A 24,869-nucleotide genomic window follows, 5' to 3' on the forward strand; every position below is an offset into this window, starting at 1 on the left:
GCCAGTTACTGATCCATAAGAGGACCTCTCCTCTTATCCCATGATTGCTAGGTTTTCTCAGGTGTCTTTTGGTGAGGGACCTTGTCAAAAGCCTCTTGGAAGTCCAAGTAAACAGTGTCTACCAGATCACTCCTGTACACTTGTTTCTTGACACTCTTAAAGAACTCTCAAAGGTTAGTGAAACAGGACTCATCTTTCCAGAAGCCATGGTTATGAACACTTCAGGAAGGTTTGCATTTCTATGGTCAAACCTCCAGCTTCAGTATGAAATGGTACAGCCGAGCAACAGATACCTTGCATACACAAGGGTTCATCTGATTCATCTCTATCAAAAAGGGCCCTTACATGCAAAACATCAAAGTGATGACCCCAGTGAATGCCTTTATAATGGCTCCTTCTGATGTAACATCTCCCATTTGAAAATATTTATTGGAAAGTAGCCAGAAAATGAACAGTCATACATCTTTGTAATGCCATTATGGTCAGGAAACAGGGGGAAAAGCTTCTTTCAAATCTCCATGGTCTATTTCTGCAGTGCACGTGTACTGTATTGAATCTGTCCATCCAAACATTGCAGAAGACACACGCTTGCAGCGCTCTTTTGCCATACTATTACACACATTCTCCAAACAGATATGGGAAAGTGAGAAGCAGCCCAGGAACTACAGATGCTAACCACTGCTGCAAATATCACTCCACTCCCCACTGCATGTAGGATGGAGAATTTTGCCCCAACCCATGTGGGAATGCTGCGGGAAACAGGGGTGGGGCAAATGGCCCAGCTGGTAGGAAGGCATGTGCTGGAGGCAGACTTTTAAAGGCTTGCTTCCTCCTTACAGCCTCGGTGCATGGCAAAGCAACAAGCACCCCGCACAGTTCCTGGCAGTGTGGGATCAATTGATCACCTTTGTGCCAGTGACGTGAACATTTTTCTGCTCCTTGCCTAGACTGGCTTTGGGCTAGGGGTTTTTCCCCCCAGCTACTCCATACTGCTAGGGGTGCCTTATGCTAGTAGTTAGAATGTTGTCCCAAATATATGGTTGCAACAGGCAAGCACAGTGTGGGTATTGGAAGGAAGTGAACACTGGTGATCACCCTGGGGCATCATATGGGTGACAGGTCGTCTCAAACCATTTCACTCTTTTTACTTGCTTAGGGAACCTCTTGCTGACAGAAGGTGAACTCCTCACATCAGAATGCATACCCAGGGCGATAAACAAATTCCTCTTAATGTAGCAAGGGATATTTTCATTTAATTTCAAAGCTCTGTGGAATCTTCGCCCTCAGTAAGATCTATATAATATCAGTAAGACACTTTCAAATGACTTTATGTATGAGGCTAGGATTGCAGCCACTATGTTACAACTTGTAAAAACTCTGCTTTCCTTTTGTGTTTTAAATGCACATGCTGGTGCTGTCAAAATTTAAATCTTTGAATGTAGATATATAGTGCAATGCAAGCTTGAGCATGTCTACTCAGAAGTAAGTCACATTGACTTTTTCTCCCAAGTAAGCATCCTTAGGTAAACAGCCTTAGGTAAACAATAATGTGTTATTTAACCTGTAAAAATAATGTTGTCAGTCACTCTGTTGTTGCAGGGTTTTCAGTAGTGTGATCTTTCTGCAAGATGGATTTTGTGCTCAGCGTTTCTTCTGCAACATTTTATCTGAATAAGGTGAAAAAGGAACAGACCACCCATTGTGTTACTGTGCTTAATATGAATCAGATTTCCCCCCCCCCCCAGTTTGTACAGCATTGGCAATCTGTCCTAAATCTTTGGGATAGGCGGTGCATATTAACAAACTATTTGGTATTAAGTTAACTGGTGAAAGGCAGCACCCTCTCAGCAGAAACACCTTTTGTGATGAATTTCTATGGGGAGAACTGACTTCAATATTGTATACATTCTTGTTACCTAGAGTGGCATCTGTGGTTGCGAGAGAGGCTATACAGAAATAATGAGATCAAATGGTTTCCTGGATTATTGTGTGAAGATACCCGGCTTAGAAGATAAGAAAGCCGATGTTAAAACGAATGCTGCAAAACATAAACCTGTCAACTCAAAAATGCATGACATTTTCAAAGGATGGTCAATTCAGCCTTTTAACCCAGGTAAAAAAAAGGAAGATAAAATGTAGTGTGATCGTTTTTTAATTTCAAAACATAAAGTTCATGCTCAGTGGATCATATAATCAGAAACAATGCTAGAGAATATGCAGCCTCTCATGTGAGACATAATGAAATGAATTGCATTACAATATAATCATTGTAAAAATGTGCAAATATATCATTGTTTAGAATGACCTGGATTTTTTTTTTTACAGTGTTGCAGATAATAATGTTTTCACAGTTTTTACCTTATTTACTCAGTATGATACACTTATCCCTTAGAAGATTGAACTGTTGCGCCATGAGGAAAAAAAAAAAAACCCATGCAAGGCCAATATACAGAATGATGCTTCCTGCAAAAACTATGGTGTATGTGCAACACTAATTGCAGCTGTAAATGTTACACCAGGTCCTAATCATATTGCTCTCAGTCCAGGGGACTGTGAATGTAGTAGAAGGTTGCACACCTGCTGCTGTGCTTCTGAAGCTGCCCTTTCTCCCGAGACGTGATCATCACCTTGAGCACTGACGGTGATTCTCGCGCGTTGAGGCAGGAGGATTCAGTGTAGCAGTCTGTAGTTGATTCTGGCTTGATTACATATGGTTGCGTACTACATGTACACGCTCAGTGCTCAATGCACTCTCATACCCACAGACCAGAATTTGGTGGTGTTGATCTCATGCAGAAAATTGTTTCTGTATGTAGATTGCTACTCTCAAAAGGGGCAGCTGAACACAGTCACAGCCACCCAGAGCATGCATGTATGCATCGTCCCTTTCCAGGAAGGAAATATAAACCATGGCTTAATCATAGATGTAAATTTGAGGCATGTGTTGGTGGGTAAATCACCAGCCAGGCTGAATGTTTCTCTTGGAGAGGTGTGCTACATTTTCTCTGGAACGGGGGTTGCTGGACTACAACTTCCAGCATCCCTGACCATTGGCCACACTAGCTGGCATGCAACAACCTTCATTCATTACATTACATTTCTATACTGCCCAACAGCCGAAGCTCTCTGGTTTACAATGATTAAAAACCATTAAAAATACATTATACGAAGTCTAAAACCATTTACAGACAAACATGTAAACAGAGAGCATACAGACAGACAACCATTTCAATCTATCAACAATAAGATGAATCCAGGACCTGATTAACCTCATCATATGCTGCCCAATGCCTGAGAGAAGAGAAAGGTCTTAACCTGGCAGTGAAAAGAAAACAATGTTGGTGTTAGGAGGGCCTCATCAGGGAGTTATTCCATAATTGGGGACTACCACCAAGAAGGCCCCTCCCTTGTTTCTGTCCTCTGAGCTTCCCTTGGAGGAGGTACCTGGAGGAGTGCTTAGATGCTGAATGTAGTGGATAGGTAGATTCATGTTGGGAGAGGTACTCCATCAGGTATTGCGTTCCTGAGCCAGGTAAGGCTTTATAGGTTAAAGCCAGCGCCTTGTATTGGGCATGGAAACATACAGGCAGCCTGTGCAAGTGGGCCAGAATCAGTCTTATATGCTCAGACCTTCTTGTCCCTATTATCAATCTGGCCATTGCATTTTTCATGAGCTGCAGTATCTGAACAGTCTTCAAAGGTGCATTGCAGTAATCTAACTTCAAGAGCATAGATGACTGAAGCCAAGTTATCCCTGTCCAGATAGGGGCATAGCTGGGCCACAAACTAAAGTTGGTAGAAGGCACTTGGTGCCACTGAGGCCACCTGAGCCTCAAGTGACAAAGATGGCTCAAGGAGAAACCCCATGCTATGAACCTGCTCCTTCAGGAGAAGTGCAGCTCCATCCAGTCAGAAGAACCAACACTAACAGCATCTCATCTGGATTGGGTTTCAGATAATTAGCCCTCATCCAGTGCATTGTTTCATTCCCTACTATTTCCCTAAAACTTAGCATGACAAATCTTTTTTATAATCCTTGGCTACTAGATAAAGCTAATCCCCACCAATTTTGATAGGATATGAACATTCACATGACCAATGTCAGGAGTGCCCTAGCGGCCTCTTTCAGTAGACTCCAATAGCCAACTCAAGACACAGACGAAAGGATTCTTTTCAAGGCTTTAATCCTTTTACAACTTAATGACTCTTTCAGATGCTAATCACCAGCGACTAAGCAAAGAACAGCAGAGTAGCCTATGCTCCGAGTAGGCAGTTGATCCCCATTTGAAGGAGAGTCACTTGAAGACCCTGAACTTATGGGCTAGGGAGAGATCCTCCCTCTTTCCCTTGGGTCCACGGGAGGTGGCCGTTGCTTGCGCACCAAACGGGCGCTACACCTCCTTTCCATGCCCTCCATCGCTTATTGCTCCCTGTGTCTGTGTCAAGCATCTAACAAGCCCTGTTCCCTCACTTTCTCACTGCTAGGATCACTATCTATCTCAGGAATGCTGGCAGGAGGAATCTCTGCCAGCTGCTGTGCCTGTGAGGGATGAGCTGGCTCCTCTCCCATGGATTGCTGATCTTCCTCAGAATCAGAACTGCTCTGGGGTTCTATTGTCTCAGTTTCCACCCTGACATCATCCCCGCTCCCATGGGGCCCCCCTCGTGCTCTTCCCCTGGGACTCCGGGTTTGTGGGAGTACAGCTGGTGGAAACGCCTCAGCAGCAATGGAGCATGCACATTTTCTGCAGGTTCCCAGGTTTGCTCATCTGGCCCGTACCCCTTCCAGTCCACCAGATATTGCAGGCGGCTGTGAGAAAGGCAAGAGTCCAGAATCTCCGCAACCTCAAACTCCTCCTCCCCCTCCACCAGCACTGGTGGTGGGGGAGAACCGACTGAGCGATGAGGGTCGCCAGAAACCAGGGGGGACAGCAAGGACCGATGAAAAACAGGATGGATCTTCATGGAGGGGGAGAGCCAGGCAAAAAGCAACAGGGTTAATCTGGGCCGTAATCTGGAAAGGCCCCGTGCGGCAAGGCACGAGCTTCCTTGCAGGCGAGTGAGAGGGGAGGTATTGGGTGGACAACCAAACCCAGTCCCCCAGTTGCAGAGATGGACCCGGCTGGCGCCACTGGTCTGCAGAGGCCTTGTAGGCTGTCTTGGCTTGCTCGAGGGAGTCCCGTAAGAGGTGGTGTACTGCTCTCAACTCCTCTAAAAAGTCATGGGCCGCTGGCACCGAAGAGAGAACTAAGGTGGATGGGAAAGCCTTGGGGTGGTAACCAAAATTGGCAAAAAATGGAGTTTGGCGGGTCGAAGCATGGCAGGCATTGTTATAAGCAAATTTTACAAGAGGCAGCAAGGAAAACCAGTCATCTTGCTGGTAATTGACATAACAGCACAAATATTGCTCCAGAGTCGCATTGGTGCGCTCGGTTTGACCGTCCATCTGTGGATGGTGGGCGGAGGAAAGACGGAGCATCACATGGAGAAGCCCAAGTAGCTCCCTCCAGAAATGGGCAGTGAATTGGGCCCCCCTATCCGAAATTAGAACCTCGGGCCATTCGTGGAGCCGGAAAACATGCGCCAAAAACAGCTCCACTGTCACCCTGGCTGTGGGCAACCCAGAGCAGGGGATGAAATGGGCCATCTTAGAAAACAAATCCACCACCACCAGAATGGTGGTCTTACTGTGTGAGGGAGGCAAGTCAGTGATGAAGTCAAGGGAGAGCAGTTTCCAATGTCCTGAGGGGGTAGGCAGGGGGTGAAGCAAACCTGTGGGCTTGCCTGAGGGGGCCTTCGCCCGCTGGCAGGTTGGACAGGAGGCGACACAGGTCTTGACATCCCGACACACACAAGGCCACCAAAAATCCTGCATCGCTCTGTGCAGGGTCTTGGCAAAGCCAAAATGCCCAGCGGTGGGGGAGTCGTGGCACTGATGGAGGACCTTCTCATGGAGGGGTCTAGAAGGCACATAGACCTGACCGGAATGGTAAAGCAGGCCACCTCGCAAAGAGAAGGGGGGGGCAGAGGCTAGCCCCAATTCCTCCACTTTTGTGTGAACAAAAGCATTCTCAGCCTGTGCAGAGTGAAGGAACTCCTCCCAAGAGTGAGGTGCCACAGCTGCCACCAGGCTCTGGGGGGGGAAGAATCAGAGGGGGGGGGGATTTCCCTCACCCCCTGGCTGGAAGTCTGGCTTACCAGAAAGAGCATCTGCTTGTAGGTTGTTGGAGGCCTTCACATGGCAAATCTTAAGGTGGAACTGGGGGAAAAAAAACGACCACCTAATCTGCCTCTGGTTTAAGGCACGGGCTGTCTGAAGATGTTCCAGGTTGTGATGGTCGGTTCTGTCTTTGACTGGGTGCTGTGCTCCCTCCAGCAGATGATGCCAGGTCTCCAAAGCGGACTTGATGGCCAACAGTTCCTTCTCCCAGATGGTATAATTCCTCTCAGACATGTTCAGCTTCCTGGAGTGGTAGGCGCAGGGTTGCAACCCCCCGCCCACCCGATCTGGCTGAAAAAGTACCATCCCCACCGCAAAGTCAGAAGCATCAGTTTGCACCACAAAAGGCTTCCTCGGGTCGGGATGTAACAGGATCGGCTCAGAACTAAAAAGCTGCTGAAGTTCCTCAAAAGCCTGTTGGGCAGATGCCGTCCAATGGAAAGGAGATGTCCTGCCCTTAAGGAGGTCCGTGAGAGGAGATATCAGCTGAGCAAAGCTGAGCAGGAACTTTCTGTAAAAATTAGCAAACCCCAGAAAGCATTGCAATTCCTTCTTGGTAGATGAAGCCTGCCAGGAGAGGACAGCCTGGACTTTTGCAGGATCCATCCTGATATCGGCAGCTGAGATAATGTAGCCAAGATAGTCCAAAGAGGTTAGGTCAAACACACATTTCTCCAGCTTGGCATAAAGATGGTGCTTGCGGAGGCGCTGGAGAATGGCAGAGACATGGTGCTGATGGGCATGGGAGTCCTCAGAAAATATAAGTAAATCATCGAGATACACAATGAGGAGAGTGTCCAAATAGTCCCGGAAGATGGCATTCATAAAATGCGAAAACGGGGGGGGGGGGAGGTGAGCACAAACAGCATCACTAGGTATTCATATGCTCCGTACCGGGTGCCGTAACAGGTCTCCCACTCATCCCCCTCCCGGATGCGAATCAGATTGTAGGCGCCATGCAGGTCAACTTCGTGAAAATCTTGGCTCGCCCCAGGCGCTCCAGCATCTCAGGGATCAGGGGGAGGGGGTACTGGTCAGGGATTGAGACCGAATTGAGGGCTCTATAGTTGTACACTGGGTGGAGTTCTCCTGATTTCTTGGTCACAAAGATTGTAGGGGCGCAGGCGGGGGGGGAGGGCGAATGAAGCCACGTTTGAGGTTTGTGTCCAAAAACCCTCGCAGAGCTCGAAGTTCCAGCTCCGACATCGAATACAGTCATCCAGCAGGGATGGTCGCCCCCGGAATGAGGTTAATGGCACAGTCAAATGGGCGGGGAGGAGCTGGTCGGCCTCCTTCTTTGTCAAAAACACCCTGAAAAGCCACATACTTCTCTGGGAGGATCACAGTAGCTGAAGAACTGTCAGAAGCAGACGAGGAGGGGGAGGAAAGGGTTAAGGCCTGGACTGGGACTGGTGCCTCGATTGGGAGGCAATGCTTCCAGCAGTAGGGAGATGCAAACTCCACTTGCTGAAGCTCCCAAGAAATCTGAAGATTACGCTTAGAGGGCCAGGAAACACCCAGCATGATTGGGTATTGGTGAACCTTGGTCAAGTGAAACTGAATCTGCTCAGCGTGGGACTGGGTGCACAGAGTGAGTGGAGCTGTAATCCGGGTCACCGCGCCCGAAGAAAGAGGACACCCATTGATGGTCTTCACTGCCAAGGGGGCAGGAAGAGGCAGGGTAGGAATCTTGTGGAAGTGAGCGAACGTTTCATCCATGAAACTGGTCGTAGCCCCAGAGTCCACTAAAGCTAGGGCCTCCACCCCACCCCACTGGGAGGAGCGGAGGTAAACATGCATTAGCAGATGGGAGGGTGGGGGGGTTGCGGAAGGCACCCACTGGGTGTGGAACCGACCCCCACACTGGAGACCCCCAACAGGCTTGGGGGGCAGCCTAGTCTGGCCTGGGGGCAAGGAGGAGGAGGAAGGAGAGGAGGGGGAGGCAGAGGAGCTGCGGGTCTAGCATGGCAGGTTTTGGCAAAATGTCCCAGTTTTCCACACTGAAAGCATCGGTGCTCAGTGCACCACCGCTCTAGTTCCTCTGGCGGCAGTGGGGCTTGGGTAGCTCCCAGCTGCATCAGGGTCTCCTCCATCTCACCACAGGGGCGGGAGGTGGGAGGGGGCAGGAAATGGGGGGGAATGGGGGGAGGGAAATCTTGGCCCCCAGCACCCCGCTGGGTCTGTCGGCACCCCTCCAGCCAACTATCTATCTGGAGGCAGGTCTGGATGAGGTCCTCCAAAGTAGGTGGGCTAGGCGTGCGCGCCAACTTGTACAAGCTCTCGTTGTTCAAACTGTCCAAAAACTGAGCCACCAGCACGGCATCATTCCACTGTAAATCCTGCACCAGCAAGCAAAAAGTTGTCGCATAGCTGGAAAGTGAGTTCTTGCCCTGCCTGAGGCAGCGAATCTCCCAAGAAGCTGTCTGCGTGTGCAGGGGGTCACCAAAATATCTGGCCATCGCTGTCATGAAACCTTGATAGTCCCCAAGCAGGGGGTCATTAGCGAGAAGGAGTCCCAAAGCCCATCTAGCTGCCATGCCTGAAAGTAGGTTAATGATAAATCCCACACGAACCAGTTCTGTCAGAAAATCCTCAGGTCGTAGGCACATGTACAGCTCCGATTGGGCCCGGAAAATCTGAAAAAGTCCTTTCTCACCAGAAAACTTATCTGGCAAAGCCACAGGGCACTCAGAGGTGGTGGGGGTTGAACCGCAGTTTGTAGATTCTGTACGGCAGTTGTCAGTTGAGCCACTTGATCATGGAGAATCTGGTTCTCTTGTGCCAGAGCTTGCACTGCCGGGTCCCTGGCACCCTCCATTCAGCAGTAGGAGAAGAGAGACAGAGAGGGAAAAAAAAAAGAGGAATGGGGATCAAGCTGTCAGGAGCGCCCTAGCAGCCTCTTTCAGTAGACTCCAATAGCCAACTCAAGACACAGACGAAAGGATTATTTTCAAGGCTTTAATCCTATTACAACTTAATGACTCTTTCAGATGCTAATCACCAGTGACTAAGCAATGAACAGCCGAGTAGCCTATGCTCCGAGTAGGCAGTTGATCCCCGTTTGAAGGAGAGTCACTTGAAGACCCTGAACTTATGGGCTAGGGAGAGATCCTCCCTCTTTCCCTTGGGTCCACGGGAGGCGGCTGTTGCTTGCATGCCAAATGGGCGCTATCCCTCCTTTCTGCACCCTCCATCGCTCATCGCTCCCTGCATCTGCGTCGAGCACCTAGCAAGCCCCGTTCCCACACTTTCTCACTGCTAGGATCACTATCTATCTCAGGAATGCCGGCAGGAGGAATCTCTGCCAGCTGCTGTGCCTGTGAGGGATGAGCTGGCTCCTCTCCCACAGATTGCTGATCCTCCTCAGAATCAGAACTGCTCTGGGGTTCTATCGGCTCAGTTTCCACCCTGACAACCAAGCATTTTGAATCAAATTGGGCCACGATTCACAATGGTCTTGTCACATAAAGAACACTTGAAAATTCCTGCCCTTCAGCACCAGTTCCATGTGGTGAGCTGTCTTTTTCTCATGGCTCATCAAGGAGGTTAGACGTGTCCCACTATCATGATTTACCTCCAGACAATGCCAAACATCAGGTGGTGGATTGCAGCAATGTGGACACAGCCAGTAGTGTGTGTGTGTGTGTGTGTGCGCGCGCGCGTGCATGACCTGTTTGATGAGCTGATATGCACTATAGGTCATTATGAGGACAACTGCCCAGTAGATCATTTTAAGCAGCTTCTACACTGTACTGTATAGCCATAGAATTCAGCATAGTTAGGTATTGGCTATGAGCCTCGTGTGGTGCAGAGTGGTAGGCGGCAGTATTGCAACCAAAACTCTCCCCATGACCTGAGTTCGATCCCAGCAGAAGCCAGGTCTCTGATAGCCGGCTCAGGTCAACTCAGCCCTCCATCATTCCGAGGTGGGTAAAATGAGTACCCAGCTTGCTGGGGGAAAGATAGTCACGACTGGGGAAGGCAATGGCAAACCACCCCGCTATAGTCTGCCATGAAAACGCCAGCGCAAGCGGCGTCCCTCTAGGAGTCAGTAATGACTCGGTGCTTGCACAGGAGGAACCTTTCCCTTTCCTTAGATATTGGCTGCCATAAAACACACATAGGAAATCTTGCAGCCTTCTTCAGTCAATCGGCACCCGTGCACACCAAACACATTCAAGGGGCTCTCCAGTACATGGCAGGTAGCTCCACCACCCCAAATGATGATGTACATGCCAGTCGTGCCTCCTAGATGATGCATGATTGGCATCGGTGTGAAAGTGTCTATGCACATGTGGGTACATATGCATAGGGCTCCCTCCAAAGGGGCAGGAACCCTGATCAAGCAAAGGAATAGGGCTAGCACATGCAGTGGCATCTAGGGGAAAGTGCTTGCCAGCACATTCTACAGCGCTCCTTCACATGTTCTGTGAATATGGATACTGAATGACTGAAGAGGGGTCTAGTCATTAGCAAGCTTTAAATTACACAAGTAGAGTATCATTAAGCTACTAGTGAGAATGTGAAAGCTCCCCTCAGCTGCTGGCATAATTTGAAGAAGTCTGATTGAAATGTATTTACCTCTACAAACCTGTGAGAGCAATGCTCCAAGTTTAAGCATGGTTTTTCATCTGCAGCAACTGTGTGCTAGCTTTGATTTTTGTGAAATTAAGTGTGGTAGTTGGATTATTTTTATAGAAAGAAGCCATGCTTAAGAATTTGCATCTCACCATTGCATGGTACCTGGATTTCTGTATACTTGCTTTCTTTTACTATTAATAGTAAAAGAAACACTTTGCTATTTTGATGTACAAAAATGTTTGAAATTCACATTTTACTTCATTTCTTTTTCTTCCCTTATCTGTCCCAGATGGAAAACTTAAAGTCTGGGTCTATGGAGTATCAGTCGGTGGGTTTCTCATTATAGTTTCCCTAATCTTCACCTCATATCTTGTTTGGTACGTATTCTGTGTATTCCTTTCTTTGTTTTATTTTGTTCGTAGTGGTTCACCTAAGTTCGAAATACATTCGCTTGGAAGCAAGGTGGATTGACTCAAGTCAAGATAATTCAAATCAAAATAATAATTTGCAAGTATAAAATTCCAAGGTCACTTTGTTTCCTGCTTGATACAATTAAGAAATAATGTGGCATGTGAAAACGTCTTCATTTGTTCATATTATTTGAGTTTTTCCTTAGCCTAATATTCTTAGGGCATGCACTGAGACCACTTCTCACACTTGTATTTAGGCTGAAACACAAAGAAGTAATATATATGTAGAAGGGATGACCACACGTGCAGTTGGAACTTTGCTAGATATTGTCACTGCAGTAGTTTTCAGTGCCAGGTTGTTGTTTTTTTAAAAAAACTTTCACTAGTTTTTAGATTCAACAGTGGCTTGTCTTTTCAGTTGTGGGAACTGTTGCAGTGGCAACAGGGAAATATATTGCCACTGGATCATGTTTGGATGTATTGTGATATATTGAAATAATAAAATACTAGTATAATGTTGAACCACATTCATTGTTGTCACTATTATACAGGTAATTTTGTCTTTTTTTCAATTTGGATTTTTAACCTTGATTTCATTAAAAAAAAAAAAAAAACCTTCTAGATGCAAGCTTGCAAACATACAGATCACTTCTTTCATTGATCTTCTACCTGAGTGACAGATGTTGCTCAGCAAAGGTCTGAATAGGACATTGCACCCTTTCAGGGAATTTTTAAACACACTTACAGAATTGCAGAGTTGTCCATTTTTCTATATTCAGACTGCATGCAGAAAATAACTAACAATAGCTGCAATTCAGAGTTCCAGTTTTGTAAAGGGCATGATTCAGTCAAAGGTGAGCACTTTTAAGTCTCATTGATTTCAGTGCAAAAGATTTAATGATATGACTAACTCTTCCATTGAAACCAATGGTGTTTAACTTTGGCTGGATCATACCTAAAGCATATTTTTCACTTCACTTTTAGATTCCTAAAGAGGTGTTTTCTTCTCTTTTAGCAAAAAGCCAAAACAGCAGCAACATGCTCCTCCACAACAAAAGTGTTTGACCTTAGCCTATGATGGAGATGTTGACATGTAACATGGAAAGAAATCCAAATGTAAACATCCACTGCCTTAACTGCTCCCCACTCCCTGCCCCTCACAACCCCTACCTTTTTTTTGTGGTAAGATTCAAACTTCTCAGTTTGGGTTTTGTTTTTGCTTTTTGGAAGAATCTCATGACAACTGATACAATTGGAAAGAACACAACTTGCAAACTTGACAATTTTGCCATTTGGTTTCTCAACAAGGCATTATTTAAAGGACCTCCTGTATCTTTGTGACACTTCCCAAGAACGACCTCAGAAATGCATCTCTTCCTGTTTATCAATGGGACTAAGGACAAACCAATAATTCTACAGACTTATACTGATTTTTACCTTTAAAAGCATGACAATCCTGTGGAAAAAAAGGTGACATTTACTGTAAAGGACAAATTGGACACTGCATCATTATGCACTATATTAGTGCAAGCTTCTTTATTCTTCACCTCTTCAACAATTAGTTTTCTAGTGTTTACATTTGAGTTATATTTGGAACTGTAAAGCTGATTCGTGTGTTTTCCAAAAATATCTGGAATTCCCTTGGTTTTCAAAGTTACCAGGTTTCTTAGATGGGAAAACAATCTGATTTCCCTGTCATCAGAGGAAGCAGCATAATAAGCATTATCAAAATTTTGTAGCACAAGATCCAGGTGGCTTTCTAACAGTGTTGGGTTTTTTAAAACAAGATGGACAAATGTTTTGATGACTAGAGAGATGACAAGAGTGCTCAAAGATATATTTTACATTGGTGTTATTAAGCCATTTAGATACATTTTTAACCATTGAAAACTGTAATTCAGTTTGTTAAATATGAATTCTGCTTTTGTAATTTAAATTTTATTATCTGGAATATTTGTAAATTTTTTTAAAGTTTATTCTCTGACCTTATTTATTATACATCTAATACACATACACACACAGAAATGTTCGTAGAAGGTCTTACTTTTTAAAAAAGTTTCCAAGTCTACATTCTGGATATCTTGAAGAAGATAAGTGTTTGTAATAGTATGTGTTGCAAGTAAGAAAGTGCCATCTTGTGGTATTGACATGTATTTATACACAAATAAAAAGCTAAAGAGTGTGAGAATGTTGATCCAGATACACTGCAATCTCTGATGATAAGAAGACTTTCCTTTAGGTCCAACAGGATGAAAATCACATCATCGCCTATAACCCAACACTATAATTAAGAGCAAAGTATATGAGAGGTGGATTCAAAATGGGTCAATAAGAAATTATTTATTGCAACATTCAATGAGTTCCAGCACATTTGAAGCTGAAGATGTTCTTTATTAGAGGTACTTTTTTTCAGAATGAAAACTTCTCTTGTGATCTTCCCAAAGGAGCTGTATGCAGGAGTATTCCTGTAGTGGGTATATAAACAATTAAAATCACGAAGGGTGCAATGCTGTGCATGTTAAGACAGAAAAAAAGGGCTACAACTCCCAGCATGCCCCAGCCAGCCATGCTGGGAGTTGTAGGCCTTTTTTCTGTTTAAACATGCATAGGATTTCGCTGTAAATATATAAGCAGCCAAGACAAAATAATATAGCAGCAATTTCTAATTTGGCTAAGAACATAAGAAGAGCCATGCTGAATCGAACCAAAGGCCTTTCTAGTCCAGCATTCCACTCCCACAGTGAGCAACCAGATGCCTATGGAAGGTGCACAAGCAGGACATGAGTGTAATAGCCCCCTCCTGCTCATGTTCCCCAGCAACTGGTATTGAGAGGCAGACTGCCTCTGATCTTGGAGGTAAATATAGTCATCATGACTAGTAGCCATTGACAGCCTTGTTCTCCATGAAGTACATAGTTCAGCCAGCTAGAAATGGTTCAGCCATCCAACCCAAATGCCTTGACAGAAGTCTCTGAGCTTCCTTCTTGAAGGGCAGAAGACTAAAAGAAATATTCAAGCAGCTACATAGTATTTCCCCATAAGAAAACCTACTTTAGCACTAAGGTGGCAGGAGAGTCAGTTTTCCACTTGACTGCTCATGGGGACAAGGGGAAACAATTGCTCCCTGCCCCACACAAGTAGGTGAATAATCACTTGAATGGCTGTCCTAATTGTAGCTTTTATTCCACTTTTGAGGGTTAAAGCCTTACACAACTGTAACTGTCCTGACAATGGCATAATAAAATGTGTCATAACCTAGGCCTTAAAGATAGAATTTCCTCCTATCCATAGCAGACTCATGGGAAGACAATTACCATTAACCAACTTGATATCCCTTTTGCTTTGGAAGAAAAGAAAGATTTTCTTTCTTTTCATTTAGAGTTAGTGCAACCGTTGTTAGACATTTAACCAAGTTCCACAAGACTAATGCTAATTTCCCCAGTACATAATTTTATTTCCATATGCAGGTGAAGGGGACAGATTATTTTAAAGGCTTTGTCATCCCATTCTAAACTGCAAAGCTGCAAAGCATATATTCAAAACCTGACTTACTCAGTATATTAAAGTTGTTACCCATCAGAATGGATCAAGCTTCAGCACAATATGAGCTATTTTTGTTCCAAACCACTTAAGGTTCTACCTGATCACTTTGAAGACAGTCTCAGAAGGAGGAGAGTTTGACTTTTATTTAGTCCTTATTTAAATGAAATAATTACCATGGACTCAGTCTACTTCCCTGCCCATCAAATTATAGCATTATTATAATCTTCAAACAGGCAGTCACAGGTGTGCCTGGTTCCTAGATTAGGCTGGAATGAGGTGAGAGACAGCTTCACACTGTGGGTGAGAGAGTGCATTTGAATGCTTCCACCCCATACAACAAATACTGCTCCCTGTAAATGGGGTATGAAACTTGGAGCCCTTCAAGTGTTGTTGGACTCCTAACTCCCATCAGCCCTAGTCAGCATGACCAATGGTTAGAGATGATGGAATTGTAGTCCAACAACATCTGGAGGACCACAGGTTCCTCACCCCTGCTGTAAATAGAAAACTAGAACATCAGAGAAAAAATTAGGGGTATTATCTGCTGTGCTGATTTTTTTAAGTTTGCAGCCATTTTGAAATAGAAGGAAACATTCAAAAATGAGATGCTCCACCTACACTCTGGTGTGGCCCATTCCACCATTCTTAACACTCTACCACCTCTACCTGCTGCAGACCAGACCATTTCCCATCCCCATTAGTAGGTCCTTTAATATACACAGCCACTTTCACCTTCTGGAAGAGACTGCATACATAAACCTGAGGCTTTTTGTTATTATCCATGCTGAGCGTAGCTCTTGCCTTAGCGTTTCTAGATATTTAATGCCTACAGTTCTATTTCAGTCAAATATATTAAAGGATTTAAACCACTCCTGTTTCTTGATTCATGAATGTCTACTGAAGAACTTGCTAAAAGTTAATACCTCTGCTTTGACAAATGCACTTAGTTGCACCAGTTAATGCATTCAATTGCAAAAGAATGCAAAACTGGCTCAGGCCAAAATATGTGTTAAAAGTTTATGGGATGATTATCTATTTGGAAAAGCTATTTGCATAGAATAGGAAACAAAAATCAGTGTGCAGTTTTTCTTCTAGTAAAAACAAGAACTAACTTCAAACAAAGGTACTATTGTTTCTAAATTTAATATAATGGCAAAACTCTGACTTATCCCAATGGAATAATAATTTTCCTCTGAATGCCAAAAATGAGACTTCTTTAAAGTTTGTTTGTAATGGAGGCATTTCACTTGTGAGTGGAAGAACCTTCACAAGTTCATTTAGTACAAATTCATTATGCTTTATTCTCCCTTTAGTTCATTCAGGCAGCATGCCTTAAAAGCAGTAAAAACATAGGCTTTTCACTTTTCCAAATTGCTTTTTTAAAGCATTGCTACTATACTTGCATACTATCCAATATCTGTGTGTGTGTGTGCGCGCACGCACGCACGCAATGCAATGCAATACAATGCAATCAATGCTATTTGTGCTTAGGTCCTAAAGAACTCGATTTATAGGAAAGCCTCTTCCATTTCAACTGAGCTCCGTTAGTAGCATAGCCACAATGTTCTCCTTAGGGCCTGTCGCACTAAGTTCAAAGAAGTTCAAATTCACACCAAGTAAAGTCTGCATGTATACAGCTAATGCCTATTGGCAGCTGGCACACTAACAGCAGGGGCAAACATGTTCATTTGGCATTTTGAGACTCTGTTTACTGAAGCCATTAAATGGCTTCCATCGATTTCAGCAGAGCTGACTAAGGGTTTGGTGACCTGCGATTTATTGCTCAGTTGCAGCTTTTTGTCTTCAGAGCTCCTTGCAGCTGCGTTAGCTAATCAATCCTCAGAACACCTCTGCTTGGATGGTAAGTAATATAACTTAAATAATTAAGTAATATGCATTTGCCATTTCCAGCCCTTTGTTGAAAGAGGGTGGCTGGCCCACTTAAGACAAGTTAAGATGGATGAGTTATAGATACCTGGGAGGAAAAAAAGTCAACTGTAGGAAAAAGCACCAGGTTTGATTTGAAAACAATAGCGAGCCTATGTGTGTGTGTTGGGTGGGAGGGGGTGGGGATATCCTGTGCAAGTGCATCATGAGATGTGGAAGTGGGCCTGGTGAGGTTAGATCCTAGACCAGCCGTGGAGCCATCCCAGCATGTGGCAACTGACCGCACATGGCAACTGCTCAGGAATGTGGCGTGTGTTCCAAGGAAACAAGATACCCTAAAAATCTTCAGTCAACATGCACACTGCACTGCACAGTCCTCCAGTTATCCTACAATCATCCCCATCAGTCAAGTAAGGGAGGGACTGTGGGAGGGGCCATGGCTCAGCAGTAGAGCTCCTGCTTTGCATGCAGAAGGTCCCAAGTTCAATCCCCGGCATCTCCAGGTAGGGCCAGAAAACCCCCTTCCCGAAACCCTGGAGAGCTGCTGCCAGTCAGTGTCAAGAATACTGGGCTAGATGGTCCAAGGGTATGAGCCAGTATAAAGCAGCTTTCTATGTTCCGAAGTAGACTGGTGGAAAAGTGGTATATATTGAAGAACCGTGTGCATCTCTCTTACAGGAATCAGAAGTATGAAAACAATGTATCTAATCTTCTAAGAGAGATATGATGAAGATTCCCACTTCGCTGTGGAATATTTACAACATTTAGATAGATGTTTGGATGTTGAGATAAATGGGAATGCTATTTACATAGAGATATACTAACATGAAGCTATACATGTCTAAATGCTGGAATTCGGAAATAATTGGCAATGGAGATGGGCCAGCTTGATTCAGGATTGGCTTTATAATTACAAGCTTTCTTAGGGAGTGGCAGGGGTGGGGAGCCTTGTCTGTTGTCCAAGCATTGTCTCCTGATTCACATGCATGTTACACCTGGGGAACTGTCGGTCCAGTACCAGCCATGGCAGAGAGAGGCACTTCGAAAATGAACCACCACCTTCTTCAAATAAACACACCCAGGAACAAGAAAGGGTTTTAGATCTAGAGGAGGAGACATGTTTGTGAACAACACTTGAAGAAAGTATGTAGCTCAAATAGAGAAGATGCTCATCAAAAGCGTACTAGGTTAGGTAGACTGTTCACATAGTTGACAGCCATCAATGAGAGCGTCATAAAAGTAAGGGGCCAGCATTTATTTATTTTTGTGTTTTTGTTTGTTTAAAAGTTTCTACAAACTAGCCTGATTAGCCTTTATGCGCATGTGCAGACTCTGGTTTTCTATTCTGAGCTAGAGAAAATCTGAGGCAGGACTTAGGGAATTACATTTAATTTGTTATACATCTAGACCTTATGAGCTAGAGAAATTCATATTTTGAACAAGGTAATGGTGAACTTCAATTACATCTGTAATAATCAGAGAATTATGGGTTAAAACAGATGACTATTAAGTAGCTGACTACTTAGTACTATGGGCAGGTAGCCATCTGTAAGCCAGTCATCCTACCAACTGATGAAGATAACTTTTATCACTCCTCTACTTCTCCAGCTTTTTGATCAAGTGTGGATGTATCATACAAGTAACCTTACTATTTGACAGGATGATACAGATCACTAGTTCGCCAAGTTCTCACATGCTCATTATCATAAGTTTCCACTTGGTCAATAGTCACCTACATTCACTCACATATATTCAAATAGTGTGTCTAATGATAATGTAATAGCTTTGGGAAGACCCAAGATGGCATCTAATCAAACCCCCTGTTGTGAAGCATGATCATCCTGTAGCCATAAAGAGATGAGCTCCCGGACTTTGCTGTGCTGAAATCAATGGAACTCTTTTAAAGATGTTAAAAGAAACCATCAAGTGGAGAAGTGAGTGAATACTGAAATATGGTTTCCTAATACAGAAATCAAGCAGGTAAACCTGAGACTGTGGGTATGAAGATCATAATACTGTTGTATTCTGGGAGATGGGAAAAAGAGTGACTTCATGGTGAATTTCATTTGACCAAGGTCTTGTTTCTGACAAGAGTTTTTGAGTCTATAAAGCTGGACTGGAGAGGTAGACTGAATTGAAGGTGTGCATTCTTGACATGTAGGCATTTTTGGCTAAGTCTGAGACTGGCAGAAGCACTTCTTCATTTTTGTTTGTTATTCCTAAAGTGAGAAAGTATTTGGCAGATGATAGATCCCACCTAGTCCTTCCACTCTTGCCCCCCCTTTTGCCCATGCATGTTGACAGTCAAAACCACCAGAGGTTCTGGGAAATGGGAAGAGTGTCTTCATGGTGACTTATTTAATCTGACAAAAATCTTGTTTCTGACAACAATTTTAGAGTCTGTACAGCTGGACTGGAGAGGTAGAGAAAAGGTAAGGTCAGGAAGTAAGGGGGGCAATCTTATTCTGAAGCCTTAAGTCCCCTAACAATGTTCCCAAAAGGACCCTTGCTGTAGTAACACTCATTTGCACTAGAACTCTTAACTCTAATAGCTCCAAAAGCCATTGACATTGTTTGAAAGCAAAAGATGGAATGTAATAACCTGAATTATATGTGTTCCGTCGGGAGAAGGAAAAAAAGGCAGGTCCTGGTTGCAATTTAAAATCAATGAAGTGAGGCAAAAATGTGTCCATTCTTTATCAGCTTTGAAAGGAATTCTAAGAAATCCATTCCTCTCCAAGATCCTTGTATACAAAGGAAATATACAAAGAAAGACTTCTTTCTTCCTTCTCTTAAGCTTCCACAGCCCCCTTGATTCATTGCACCCAGAACCGGCACCAGCGTACAATATTCCATTGGACAAACCTTGGTCTTCACTGCACTCTTTGTGAGGCAGAAAGGGATGGAAACATCAAATCTGCACACAATGCAGCACTATTTCAAAGAACCAAAGCCTTCCATTTCATTGGCCACATGTGAGGCTGAGGACTCCTATAGTATATTTCTTCAATACATCCACAAGGTTCGTTTTCTTTATTCTTCCTGCATTCCATAAGGTTTTATATGTGTGTCTGTGCAATAATGCCTGTGTGAAATGTCAAGATTTAAGATTTTACATCTGTGTCTATGTTTGGGCCACTAGGAAAAGCCACTCATTATTGTTGCATTATTTATAGGGCTTTTGAAGTGTTGGACTGGATATTTCATCTCTTCTGAGAGGGCAGGCTGTCAGTGGATTGTCTGACCTGTGCTATGATCCAGCATTCCCCAACCTGGGCCCCCCAGGATGTATTGGACTGCAACGCCCATCATCTACAGATGGCTGGAGGTGATGGGAGTTGTCCAACACATCTGGAGTGTACCACATTGGGACAGACTAGTTTATATACAGGCACAGCATCTCAGCTACTGAATTTGTAAATTTTACAGTGTAACTGCTATACATGTCTGTATTTCTTTCTTATAAAAAGCCTTCCTAGAGCTTGTTACCAAACCTCCATCCCTATTTTAATAGACTAGACTGCCTCCACTAAAGCTCTGCAATGGGAGCATGTACGCCAAAACTCTGCAAACATAAAAGTGTCCTCTTTTCTCTGTAATCGAAGGGGGATCTTCAAAGAGGGGCCAAATAATTTGCCTATTCAGAGTGAGGGCACAAGGTACTTCCCACACTCTGCATTGGTTTTGTGACAGCAGCAGCATTTAGCCAAATCCAATTACCTATGTGACAACATAATGGCATCACCACACCCACAACATGACTCCTGATTGACTGGGGCACAATTCTTGGCAACAAGATGACCCTTGTTGTAAACAGGCTGACCAGCTACTAAAAGCGTGTGTGCACACATGTGCTGAGCCCCTGAAAAATTCATTTTTGTACTAGCAGTGTTAATCTGTGTGCATTCGTCAGTGCCTTCATTGCCATCAAGACCAGAACTCTCCTTCCCTTAACTGTGGAAGTGGACCAAAGCGGGTTGTCCTCCTTTCTGCCCTGATACTCCGTCTCCTCTTCTGCAGAGAATAAGGACAGGAGGGACTTTGCTCCAGTGCTCCTCTGTCCCAGCTGTCTCCCTAGTAGTTGTTTTGGTCAAGGTGATACGATGCACCACGTATGTGCCGTTACAGGGATGTTGGCAAAATCTGCAATGGGTTCAAGTGAGTTTGGATTCCTGTGAACCCAGCCTGCAGATTCTGCAGCAGACCAACCTTTCCCAAGTCCCATGGATTCTGTGGACTTGGGGACTAGTTTTCTACTTTGGGGGTGGGGGGACTTGCACAAATCTGCCCTTGCGCTCATGTGCCCTTGCACCCATGGAATGAAATTCTCATACATCCCTAACAAAAATCTGATTGCAGCAATGAGCAGACGATGGAACAAAAGACAACTGGCAAAACACAAACGGAACAGATTTAACAAAAGCCGTCCATCCCTGTGCAGTTATTTGCTGGGTCCTCCTGCTGGTGACAAAAGCTCAGAAAGTTCAAAACGATCACTTTTTTTCTTTAATGTATGCCATGTTTTACATAGGGATCCAAATTATGCCTTCAGGTCTGTTGGGGGTAAGGGGAGTTCAATACTAAGCTATCAATATATGTACAAGTCATAGCTGTCTAAACTGAAAAGGACAGAGCAGGCTGAAAGAGTCGATGGAAGCTCATATCGCCATTGGCTCCCCCTGCGTGGGCATCGTATTCTAAGCTTTGCCTCGCATTCCCTTCAGGCAGTTCTGAATTCTCTTCCCTTTGCATTCAGCTCAAGGAGTCACCCGCTTCCATTCTCTCTAGATGAAAGCTCTAGCACCATCTAGTGCAATGCCAGGGAAACTATCAAGCAGGAGCAGCTGTTTATTTTTGCTTTGGGGGTAACAGTAACACGCCCTTTTAGCAGGGATGCTGGAGGCACCCTCCATGAATTGAAATGCATTTGGATTCCTAAGAATCCAAACTCCAAAAATCCACAGCAGACCGGCTCTCCCTGCTGGCATTGGCACCAGCAGGGAGAGTGGGAGGGTTGCGCACTGCTTGCAGATTCTGTCTAAAATCTCCCCTTTAAAAATGGCAAGACACGTAAATTACGTAAGCAGTTTTCATATCTTGGACTATGTACACATAACTAAGCACTTCATGGTTGCAATTTGTGTAAAATGTGCTAATTATGGCTGTGATTTGTCCAATGTATGCAAATTGCTTACACACTTTATGTATCTTGCTGTTTTTAAAGGGAAACATTTGGACAAAATCCCAAGGCGGGCCTGGGGCTCCAGGGAAATCCATCGAGCCCCAAGAGGGATGGATTTCCCTGCGACAGACATCCCCTGGACCAGACCCAGGCAGATTCACACATCCCTACCCTTTAGCATGCCCTGTGCATCTCAGAGCTAGTTTCGGTGCTGGCTCCAGGTTTCTGAGGGCCCTTGGCCAATGGCTCCCTCCATCAGACTACCTTCTTACCAGCTGCTGTGGTTCCTCATTCTCTTTCTCATCCTTGATACCATTTATTTGCTTGACAGGCAGACAGCCAGTGAGCAAGCAGGCCGTGGCATCTAATGCTCCTCCTCCTCACAACCACCGTTGTCTGGGCCAGAGTGTGAGACAGGAGAATAAGCAGGTCGCAATGGCAAAGAGGAGGAGCAATTCCATGGGGCTGTTGTCAGCAGGCCCCTGCTGGGATGTGGGTCCTTGACAGGTGCCCAACCGTGCCTACCTTTGATATTTGTCCTGGCTAGTCCCCAATGTTCTGTATTTTTGTCAGAGACAGAAAAAAAAATACTGTGAGGGGGCAGGGTGGAAGGCAAAGCATTTCTAATTATTCTTCCCTAACCTAGGAGCTGGTTTTAGAACATTTCCATCCTAGACAGATAGGCTCCCTCTCCAAAAGCCATTGCTCCTTCAAGTTGGGAACTGGCTATGGAGGAAAGGTATGGGATCTAGCTGGTGTGTGGGGGTAGGGTTGAAGCAAGAGAGACAGGAGGGAGTAAGGTCCATCTGGATCGCAGCATAGTCAGGCAGCCGCTGAGGGCCCACCCACCCTCCTGAACCTCCAGGCCCAGTTTTAAATGCAGTGACAGCTTGGCAAGGCAGTACAGGAATTTAGAATGGCCAATGGCTCAGTGTCACCCTGCCGCTGCTGCCCACCACCACCAAAAATCCTTTGTGGAGGCCTACTGATGTTTGGGGTACTGCTGCTGCCAGGATAGGCACCAGACAGCACTTTGCCAACTGGGTCTTCCAACCTGGCAGCAACCCTGGGTAACTGTACCATTTCAGGCCATAGGTTCTGTCAATGCTCTGTGCTGGAGCATGGATTGCTGGGTTCTGCTATGGGTCAGATGATCTTTAGAAGGCTCCGTTTAGATTACTCATGGAAGCAAGATGGGAAGAGATCAGCACCACAGAAAGGTCTAAGTGGGATTGGAGGCTAGATGGAGTTGCCAGTATGTTGCACTATCAAGGAGCAGATCGAGCCTTAAATAAGAGTTCAGTCGCATTCAGCCTGGTTGACTCTGCCTCTACACTGACTGAGACTTTGTCTCTTAAAGGGGTCTTGTCTATTTTAGCAGCCTTGAGCTATGTGGGAGTGGTTGCAGCATGTGAGTGTCCTCATGGCCTCAGTCCAAAGACGTCAAGGCAACCTCCTCTAAATATGAGGGGGGTGCCAACCCCAGAGTCTTTCTGGGGAAGTCGGGAAGGTGGAAGCCTTGTGGTGCCTTTCTGTGGCTGAATGCTCTTCTTGAAGTGTCAAGTCTGGAGCCTCTCCTTCAGAGGACAAGGGCTTGGGATCCTCTGAGGGCAAGAGTTCAGAGCCCTGATCCATGACAGTAACATTTTCTGAATTTCACATCCTTGTTTTCATTTAGTTCTTATCCTAGGACCAAACTGGACACAGTGGCACTAACATGTACATTAGGATTGGGCCATTGGAGACTTCCTACAAAATGGGGTGAGAACAGCTATGAAGTGCAGTATGGATGCACAGGAGAGGAGAGATGAACCCTTCCCCTCCCCTCCCCATGCTTTTCCCACCAACTGCTTTTCTTTATGGTTGCTCCTCCTTTTTGGTGCTTTCCACTTGGCAAGGACTACTTCCTGTCATGGTACCATGACAGGAAGTAGTCCTTGCCAAGTGAAAAGCAGCTTTAAACAGCACTCTTAGGGAGCATGGCTAGGGGTGATCCCCACACCTGGTCATGCTTTACTTTAATTCCCTCCTGCTTTGTAAGGATTTGGCATAGCCCAAGTGAGGTTGTTTTGGATGACATCTAGTCCTCACACTGAAACATATAAGGCCTGGTCTTCACACATGGTCATGACTGGAAGCACAGAAGCTTGAAGGGTGTTTGTATGACCCCCTCTATGTGTACATCTGGTGTGAAGAAGGGAGGATAGGACTATGCCCTGAGCTCCATCCCCGACATCTGCATATTCAGCATGACATTTGAAAGGACCACTCATGCAGGAACAACTGTAGCACATAGGTTCTCCATGCAGCTGCTATACAATCATGGATCCAGAGAAGGTGCAGGACACATGTCTGTGTGCATGCAGACTCCCCTTTAGAAGGTCGCGGTAAATGCATGGACATCAGGGGTGGGACCAGGTGGAGGCATAACACTGGGGGTGGAGCCAGTGGGGGCATTCCTGCTCCCACTCCACATGTTGGGTGCATGTCTGGAGGAGGTCATTTGAACTCCCATATGGCTTAATGGGTAAGGAAGAGCTAGCCTTGGTCTCCCTTTTTGTTTTACCAGCTTGCTATTGTGCAGAGTGCTGCACATTTGTGCATCTATGCTGCCCATATTTTTTTTTAAAAAAACAAACAATCTTTACAGTTTGGTTTTTATTTCGGATGTTGTTATGGTGATTGTTTTAATTGCCGGTACCTGTATCTTAATAGTTCTGTTGTCTGCCGTTTTGACAAATCCTAATGTAGATAAATAAAAATGAATTGCTCATGCAAAGTTCTGAACAGCTTGTTTTCCTCAACAGCCTAGACTAGCAGCTGGGTAGGGGATTATGGGAGCTGTAGTCCAACACCAGGTTGGGGAAGGGATTAAGGGAGTTGTAGTCCAACACCAGGAGGGCACCAGGTTGGGGAAGGCCAGCCCGGGCTATTGAGCTTCCTTCCCCATTCTGTCGCAATTGGCTTCCTGTCACAAGAGAACCAGGTTTTCTTTTGTGGTGGTAATAACTGTGTGGAAACACATTGCTGTGCTTGGGGCGTAGGC

At 45.1% G+C, this 24,869-nt stretch overlaps 1 protein-coding gene across 1 annotated transcript in view; it reads left to right on the top strand.

The window, feature by feature from the left end:
* The window catches only part of THSD7B (thrombospondin type 1 domain containing 7B), a 645,752-nt gene extending 633,444 nt beyond the window's left edge, over window positions 1-12,308 (top strand). Inside the window, exons 26-28 of the mRNA XM_084829626.1 lie at window positions 1,921-2,113; window positions 11,091-11,178; window positions 12,227-12,308. Coding sequence (XP_084685752.1) covers window positions 1,921-2,113; window positions 11,091-11,178; window positions 12,227-12,308 — 363 coding nt within the window. The remainder of the gene's footprint in view (window positions 1-1,920; window positions 2,114-11,090; window positions 11,179-12,226) is intronic.
* Window positions 12,309-24,869: the final 12,561 nt, after the last annotated feature.

Source organism: Heloderma suspectum, chromosome 1, assembly GCF_057233095.1.
Source record: "Heloderma suspectum isolate Gila_16-S chromosome 1, 16-S_ref, whole genome shotgun sequence".
In the NCBI taxonomy this organism is placed as follows: domain Eukaryota; kingdom Metazoa; phylum Chordata; class Lepidosauria; order Squamata; family Helodermatidae; genus Heloderma; species Heloderma suspectum.